The sequence below is a fragment of the Pecten maximus genome, chromosome 19 (genome assembly GCF_902652985.1).
Source record: "Pecten maximus chromosome 19, xPecMax1.1, whole genome shotgun sequence".
Lineage (NCBI taxonomy): Eukaryota > Metazoa > Mollusca > Bivalvia > Pectinida > Pectinidae > Pecten > Pecten maximus.
The window spans coordinates 4,443,601-4,452,992 of NC_047033.1; the positions used below are offsets into that span (position 1 = coordinate 4,443,601).

At 35.0% G+C, this 9,392-nt stretch overlaps 1 protein-coding gene across 2 annotated transcripts; it reads left to right on the plus strand.

Annotated features, from left to right (window-relative positions):
- Positions 1 to 1,570: 1,570 nt before the first annotated feature.
- On the plus strand, positions 1,571 to 8,480 carry LOC117317660. Of its 2 annotated transcripts, XM_033872529.1 has the most exons (4): positions 1,575 to 2,023; positions 3,120 to 3,412; positions 3,461 to 4,386; positions 7,296 to 8,480. In XM_033872529.1, exons 1-4 carry the CDS (start codon positions 1,869 to 1,871, stop codon positions 7,869 to 7,871), a joined length of 1,950 nt encoding a protein of 649 aa, XP_033728420.1. In that variant the 5' UTR covers positions 1,575 to 1,868; the 3' UTR covers positions 7,872 to 8,480. The 2 variants fall into 2 exon arrangements, with proteins under 2 accessions (XP_033728419.1, XP_033728420.1); XM_033872528.1 differs by having other exon boundaries at positions 1,571 to 2,023; positions 3,120 to 4,386.
- Positions 8,481 to 9,392: the final 912 nt, after the last annotated feature.

The following is a 9,392-nucleotide window of genomic DNA, read 5'->3' on the forward strand; positions in this document are numbered from 1 at the left end:
TTTAGTCAGTAATATAAGTACAACGCTCTTGAGTAATTACTTGGTTATGCTGGCCCTAACGGAAATTATGTGGTTTAAACTACGGAAATACTAACTGAAAATTACTATTCTGATTAATCCTTATAAATAAAGTACATACTCAAATTATGCTCAGGGATTTTAAGGTTTTAAACACTTAGCAAAAAGTAGTTTACATTTCTATAAATGTGGCTGAAGGATTTTACGAAAAACTGACTTTTTGAATTTATCATAGAACAAAGGTTACTCTTTTCTACTAGAACGTACACTTTTTCGAAGGAGCTCAAGATAAAATCTCGCTTGTTAAGTCTGTATTTCCCCTCATTTTATAGAATTGAAATTACACTTTTGTGTTTTATATTGTTTCCGTGTCAATTAGACATGTAACGTACACAGTACACACACTCACAAAATAACTGCCACAATTAAAATTGTTCCACAGTCAAACTATATATTAAAATTCAATAATCATTCTTAAAACTATAGTAGGAAGTTAAGACCATTTATAGCGTTTCTTGATTTTGCCTGATAAAAGCTAAGAATATCACCATATAACAAAAATCGCAATTCTAAAAGAACATCAAGGATTTACGAATTCAAATATGAACGAAATCATCAAAGAAAGCCATCATATTAACGTAGGAACAATTATCGATAAAGCGAGGTCCAAACATGAACGAAAATATAGATTATGATGGAGACCAATGAAAAGAGACAATTGGAATAAGACCAGGTACTCCAGTATAGTAAGCGTCTTCAGTTTTATTGAAAACAATCAAACGCCATACAAATCTAGGTCAAATCTGGGTTAAGTAGTTGAATGTATTGACATCGAAAAGAAGAAAGGAAAATACATTTATCTGTTCTTCTTTCGACATACCAACAAAATACCGCCTTTCTGAACAACACATAATGCAATCCTAACAATTAGTAAGAGTGTATGGTAACAATAGGTTCAGTTATATGATTATATATAATCCCATTACTAGAAAAACAGAAAGATAGAAAACCGAAAAATAAAGAAATTAAAACTCAAGCTCAAATCCGATAAACCTACAAAATAAAGAAATTAAAACTCCAACTCAAATCCGATAAATCGACAAAATAAAGAAATTAAAACTCCAACTCAAATCCGGTAAACCGACAAATATGAACATTAATATATATTTGCATGGATATCTTTGAAAAAGTACCCGGGGAATAAGAACAGGCAGTGACAACATAACCACTTATTATATCAATAAACATCAGACACGGCTGACTTCAAATAGCACAAAGAATTGTAATATTTTCAAATGATGTTCTCTGACGTCATAGCGAATAAGGAAATAAAATATATCTAAATGAGATCAGGATGCTATCGACTTCATATCGCTTCAGTAAAATACCCCCCATAGATTTACAGTAGTATTCGTATCAGAAAAAATACGGCGACAGTAAAAAACGTCCTGTTGCATTTAAGGCATATAAAGTATACACACTGTGTATTATAAATCCTCTTTTGGAAATCATACAACGCAATTGTTTAAGTGAGATAGCATATCACATGACCGGATGTTTGAGATATTCGGCAGACTCCCGATAATTCAGTTTACGATGTGTCTGTATATTTACTGCTGTGAATACTTGTAGAGGTTTAAATTACTTCGTAGGGATATAGATACACAGTTTATGTTGTGGACATTGGAACTAGAACACTCCACTTCTGTATACATCCTACGTTATGATCATTTTCATATCGTGACAAACTGTATTTGTCGTTTAAAGTGAGGAATTGACATCATAACCTTCCTGTCAATTTCCATGTCAGTAGAATCCTGTGTTTGATACCTGGAATCATTACACCAGCTATGTCTTTCTCTAGACAAGCGGGAAAGCAATATCCTGGACATGAATTACCTGTTGAATTTTCAGATATTCCACCGCCGCTCCCTCCGCGAAAACCTTTAGCCAGTCGAGTACAGCATTTGGTAAAACAATATGAACCCGATCAATTCAAATGCAGGTATGTACGTTTTTTTGTTTTTGTTTTTATAAAAAGATGGTCAATAAATAAATAAAGGTTAATAAATAATTGATTGCCTCCCAATGGAGCTTTACCGCATCCTGTCACTATATTTGATATGTAAGCGATTACTTCTTCAGAGAAAGTCGGTGTCGCAGAGATGCATTTTCATACTGTGAGTGTTCTTCTTGTGACAAACTGTGTTCTTTGTCGGTGGTATATTATCTTCAGATGATGGTTATTGAATTACTGGATCAAACATAATACTGATGTTACTGAGATGTTTAATAATTTAAAATGTTATCACAATAGCTGCGTATCCTTAAGGTAACAGAGATTAAGTAATTATTACTAATACATGTACATGTATTAATATGGATTAACTAGATAAGTATTTTCCTTATTTTTAATCTCTGCATCTTGTTACCATATTGCGTACCTACAGTATGTAAAGTTATAAACATACTCCCCTGTAGAGACCTAAATACTTTGGTAGACCGTGGTCACTTATATCATACTTTGAACTTAACCTGCTAAAGTCTACAATGGTTAATTATCAATAAAACAACTTAGAATACCAATGAGTAGTTGTAAACCTGCTTTATTACTTGATTACTTAGGTCCCCCGAATTGTTGTTATAAACAGGTTTGCCATCAGGAAAGTAATGACATATGCCTTCCTTAGGTTTATTTCAACGAGTCTGATATCAGGAAAGTAATGAGTAATGTCACCTGAAATTTGATCTAAACATGTTTTATAACAGAAAAACAATTGCTTAGGTCCCATTGTGTCTAGGGACCGTGGTGGCCGAGTGGTTAAGGTGTCCCGACACTTTATCACTAGCCCTCCACCTCTGGGTTCCGAGTTCGAAACCTACGTTGGGCAGTTGCCAGGTACTGACCGTAGGCCGGTGGGTTTTTCTCCTGAAACACCTGCTTTCATCCACCTCCAAACCTGGCACGTCCTTAAATGACACTGGCTGTTAATAGGACGTTAAACAAAATAAATCGACCAAACCCATTGTTCTGATATAAACATGTGATATTCGTTTGCAATGCGCTCTTCTCATTCTTTCTGCGGTTTTATTTCATACAGAATTGCAGAATTGTTGATGAGCTCTTCCAACGATGATGTCACTGATTCATCAACGACAGACTCATTTACCAGCCTTATATATGATTTCGACATTGCAGAATGCTCACTTATGAATATTAGTGACAGTTCGGAAAACGATTCTGATATCGAAATAGACACGGATTTACCAAATACTCTTGACGATTATTTTGAAAATGATATGTTTCGATCGGATCCAAAGAATTTTACACCAGAATTTCGTGAGGAAATTACAACACAGAGTAACAAGGTACCCATTATGACGGAAGAGACAAATTTCAAATTTCAACCTCATCCTACAACAGACTCTCTACAGTTGTCAATGTCTAATTTACCTGAAATGGAAAAGCCGGAAGGCCCCAGAGGGCTAAATCACTACTTCCGACAAGACAGTATTTTCCATGTTAACCATGAGGCGCCTCACAGGAACAAAACAGACAATGAAGCGTCACATGGGAACAAAGCATGCAACTTTCAGAATAACGTAAATGAATCTGAAGACAACAATAGTAATAATTGTGAAATTGGAAACGCTGCATCTTTTGAAAGCTATGGAGGATACCAGGATACTCCAAGCGCATATGATATATATCTAGAGAAACTCAGGGAATTTGAACTAGAAAGGAACAAACTAGAACAGCTTTTGTGGAATAAAAACAACGCACAGAATCTTGCAACTACTAGTCACAGGAAGTTGTCCTCTCAGCGATCTGTCAGTGAAAGCAACGTTTTTGAGTCGGTAAATTGTGAAGATATCCAATTAAATCAGTCTCCTGATGAAGACCGTTCAAACCAAAATGACAAATTTGAAATGGCACAATTATTAAGCACAGACGACATCCAAATCAAGACCCGATGTAATAAAGTCAAGCACGGTGCGGTTGGCATGACAAAATTTCCTAGCCTTGAACATATCACACTCAGGGCTAAAGCACCTTGGACTAATATGAAAAATAGTGAACCATCGACAAAGCATGAAATCAATGTAAATGCACGTGCGGAACTGTCATGCCCATGCCATTTGTCGTGTAGGCGTGTTGGAAGGATAGTTGCTACACATGATGGTCAGATATGGGTATCCTTCACTAAATGTTCTTGGGTGACCTTGTATAACCTGCGACATGTGAGCGAATTTACGGTCAATACTCATAGTGGTTATGTGGATAGTCTTGCAGTATCAAAGACCGGATGTCTCTTCATAGCCTGTCCTCTACAGAGAAGGATTCTTAAACTGTCAAAAAACAAGAAGGTATGCTTTGATACACTTTTACAATAATCATTTGCTTCTTTCTTTAGAACAAGTTGATTTGTTTTATTAACATAAACTTAAATAAATTATCCAAGTGACGCAACGGAAAGTATATTTGTGCTTTGTCAACGACCACAACTCGATCATCAGACCGTATATTGTGATGCGTAAAATCATGACGGTATTTTTGTTCCCGACCCATTTTGACCCCCTGGAAGAGAAAAAGAACATGTATAATTTGGTTTTGTTTCACTTGCTTGTTAACGAGTGACGCACGTAATTATAGTGTTATCACACCGAAATACAGTACCACAACGGACTTCAGGCGAGCCAGTCCTAAAATTTGTTCATTATTGTTGTAAAGAAGAAATTATGACAATTGTGGTAATTTGTTTAGATTATGGCAGATCTTCCACCATGTAGGAATTGGTCCTGATATTATCGATTGCAAATTACGATGTCATTAAATATATTATAGATTCTAGCGGTTACTTATCGATACTTATCCCTATTTGTTTGTGTTGCTATTTCTAAGATATATACACTCTTTTTATAACAAACTCTGTCAATGAATTCGGGAGATATCAACAGACGTTTGAAGACTACATCCCGTTTATGCTAACTGCATGCTTCTTGTGAAAGCGAAAGTGATGCTGAATTTAGCGATGCTCGCTCACTCTAGGATACTGCCGAATACTGCCAGCAGGACAATACATCCGGTCACAGTATACTAAAAATAGGCGAACCAATCTTTCCATTCTCAAAATACGGTGTAATAAGCATTATGGGGGATTAGCAAGTGAGATAGGGAGACTGGCATGTATCGGGAAGGGAAACGTGAGGACGTATGCTCTAATATTTCGTAACATAGGTTTTTAGAGCGCTCATTAGTCAAAGGTCGATTATGAAATGAAATATGGAGATAGGTAAGAAAGAAATTAATTTTATGTTTTTTGCGATCACAATTGCTCCACGCATGGAGGTCAATAACAACCGACCAATCAGATCGTGAATAACATAAAATTATTTGCGAGATGGCGATCGAAGTACCCCAGATATTTATAGGCAAGGAAAACCAAACAGGTAAAAGGGGCGAAGTGTAGCAATATAAATAAGTTTGTTTTGGTCTAATATTCGACTTTAACATTTCTTATGGAATAAGGCATCTAATGTTCGGCTTATCGAATAGGCCTTTTAAAATATTCTCGATCGTGCACGACTTAAGAAAAATTGTCTATTAATGAAGTTACGAGACTGCCTATGAAAGTTTCACCTCTCTCTCTATTTTGTCATAATCGACGTTTGACTAATGAACGTGCTAAACACCAATGAAAAAAAAAGTTGTATAGAAAGAAAAGAAAAAATAATATCCCTTTAGTTGCCTTTTACAAATCAAGGAAAACTGGTAACCGGTATAATTCTTACAGCTAAGCTGCAGGTATGATGCATATATTATGATAATTAAGATTAAAACAAAAACATTACTTAATTAACTTAATTATCTTTAGTTCTAGTCATGATTTCATGCAATGTTAGTTTAAGAAAGTAATTAAAAAAGCAAAACATAATATGCTGTCGTTTTTTCCATCCTTCCGACCGTCAGAATTTACATAATAATGAAAAACATTAATTTTCTCTTATTATCTTTCAATTTGATCATAAATTACAAAAATATTTTCATTACGATGTAATAATAAAATACTAGGATAATAATCTCTGCTTTGAAATAGAAACATTCGTCTAAAATGATATCCTAGGTAATTATTATCTGCAATTTCGTCGAAAAACTAATAAACGTTGAAATTGAGTATCTAAGATATAGTATGCAAGGTATTTGTTTAATTCATTTATTAATTCTGTCAGTTTTTCTTTGAACTTTGGACATGCATTTTTCAGATGTATTGTAGACCCTACAACTTATCGAAGCTACACTTTAGTTTACATGGTACAACTATTGATAGACATTATGTTTGGATTCATTATATATTAAACAATGTTTTATTGTCAGTTTATACCATATGATAGTATCTACAATGTACAACAATCAAAAGTAGGTCGGATGTTTGTATCTATATATATACAAGAACACACCTTCTTCCTGTTAGAGTATCTGTTTCTTCATATATATGATAGAAAGGGCAAAGATTACAGCAATATTTCAACCATGACAATAATATCTGGACAATCAAATATATCGTCTGGCTTGACGTTGTTTTACGTTATATTGACACAATAATGTCATTTATAGACGATGTAAATGAAGAATGGTGTCATCATACTAGCCAAACCTGGAAACAGTCGTGTAACATCCGATCCTGTCATATTATACTATCAACAGGACCTTATCGCCTAACTGACGAACTCTTTTATAGTACCATCGCCAGGAAATGTCACAGCTGGGGCCAGTTTTATCAGTATTCCTTGCAGAATTTAATGAAGGTTTATTCGCTTAATTTTAAGGAATGTTGATGAAAATATTGCCAGTTATTTATAGTATGACACGCAAATTCATCAAATTATACTGACAACGGGTAACATGACCTTACATCCTTTTTAATGATCTACGTCAAGCAAAGAACAGGAAAAACCAAATTTATAAATTTAGTTTAAGTATGTTTAAATATATATTGTTATTTATTCAGTATTTAACGCAACACATGCTAAATCACAACCTGAATATAGTTGTCGCCGGATTAACCCTTCAATATCTTTTTATTTTATTTTATTTAGATTAAGCATGTGTTACATTTGATAGTGAATAAATAATGATGTGTGTTTAGTCTAGTCTGACATGCTCAAACTAAAATGGAGATATAAGGAATCCAACATAAAGAAGTTCCAAAATTTACTTACTGAAATAATTTCATCTTGAATTAAAACTTATTTTGCATCTTTTTCCTATTCTTCAGTTGACGGTACTCGGCGTCTTTGACTCACTGTATCCAAGAGGACTCGCGGTATCACCAGATGACGACACTGTCTTTGTCTGCATGGCGCCACATCTTGAGGGTCGCGAGATGGGTGCTCCTTCAAAGGACAGCTGTCTGATGCGCTTCGCGGGGCAGGAGCCAAACGAATCCCGGACAATTGTCAACATGGATAGCTATTTCGGATATCCGATGAAAGTAGTCATTAATGTGAATGGGGTTTTATTAGTGTCAGATTTTGGTTTGAAATGTTTGTTTGTTTTGGATAAAGGCGGACATATGTTGCGGACATTTTCCTTGTTAGGGGGAGCAGGTCTGTCTCAGGTTCATGCTCTTGCGTGTAACCCTGGTAACTCATTCTTCGTCGTCCAAGGAGGAAGTGGAACGCTTTCGATCACAGAACTAGTTGATGGCGACCTAGGGATATTTGAGGAGAAGTCGACATCAAAGAAGGATGTAAAATTGATAAAACGAAACGTTGTGACATCGTCAATGGTAAACGCCCGTAAGATAGCTTTAGCATCTGGAAATGCTATCATATACGTTTCCCTCGTGTAAATATTGACATGAGATACAGGACTGGATTGATAAATCTTGGTAGCTTAAAGTCATTATCATTGTAAAATATCTAAGCTGTTGACAGAAAAATTGTATTTCATAAATCAATGGCAATGGTGATTTCGGGGGTGGTTCAGATCGCATTAGTAGGCCAATTTGCGTCTAAAAGAGATTTTGGTCGCTAAACACTTGAAACCAAATGCATAATGTACACTTTTCATAACCTAAATATCTCAAACATGTTGCCACTGAAGCATGCATGTTTATCTCAGTAATATTTTACCGTCCCTTGGGAGTGCATTACTGACCGTTCTGCCCCAGTGTTCCGCACCAGTTAATAACGATTAAGCCTACCTCTGTATCCCTGATCAGTCGGTCCTTGTTCCCGTTTTATTGTCAAAAAATTGAGCCATTTTAGTAACCACCAACTGTCGTCATATCGGCTCGACTGTGTATTAAGATTTCATCCATGATCAAAGTTTGTTCCGGGAGACTATTCGAAAAATACCGACCTCTTAATCTATCAACGTTGTTCAATTAAATACAAACTAAATAACATGATGTTATTAATAATGAATAAAATTACTAACATGTTTATCATATTTTTAACATTTTCATGTACTATTTGTTTACCAAACGGTACTCGACAACAGGCTGTTCTAGTTGTTAAACCCAATATTGTAGCTGTCGGTAACGTTTCGATAGGCTCGATACCGTGCCATGATCATGGTGACAAGTCGTCTATTAGATGATATGAATACCAGGATCGCAATGTATATGTACATACATGGATGCGAATTGTACACATAGTATAAATATTCATCACAGTACAACGACGACAGGAAATTCAAATATTTACCTTCAGATCATAAACACATAGTGTATATGATACATCGCGCTAATCATTTGATATATAACATAATAACACAAATGACGAAGGAAGACAATTTTTGACTCATGCCATGACCAGGCCTCGAACTCGCTATCTACGGCACCCTTTCGCCTAGCCAGAAATACCGCAGCTTAAATCTTATTTATTTTATTGAAATTTTTAAATTTGATTTTGAATATCAATATCAATATGAATTAAGCATAGCTGAAACAGATAACACAGGCATGCTTATCGTATGTTGGTTTTTTATGTTATAACCATATGATCATTTTTAAATAATGTAAATATTAATTTCAACACTCTGCATCACATACCCTTCCATCACATATATACATTCTACCTTGTAAGTATATCTTAACAGTGAAACAAGGAAGATCACACATGGTCATGTTGTAAATTTCTGGTGTGACTGATAAATACTTCCGCATATTTGTATAAATAACACTCCGTATATATCGCCAGCAACATTATTTATTCATTCATAGATATGAATTATCTTAGAAAAAATGTAGATATTGAGGTCTACGAAGTTTATCCGAAGAAGTATATCTCATTCAGCAAATATAATCTGCTTACTTTTCATGTAAACAATGAAACAATGTACAACATTTAGATAGTATACACCCTTG

Coding starts and splice junctions, on each gene's coding strand:
- LOC117317660 (XM_033872528.1), top strand. CDS start 1,869: ATGTCTTTCTCTAGACAAGCGGGAAAGCAATATCCTGGACATGAATTA. Junction 2,024..3,119: donor CCCGATCAATTCAAATGCAG/GTATGTACGTTT, acceptor TATTTCATACAG/AATTGCAGAATTGTTGATGA. Junction 4,387..7,295: donor AACTGTCAAAAAACAAGAAG/GTATGCTTTGAT, acceptor CCTATTCTTCAG/TTGACGGTACTCGGCGTCTT.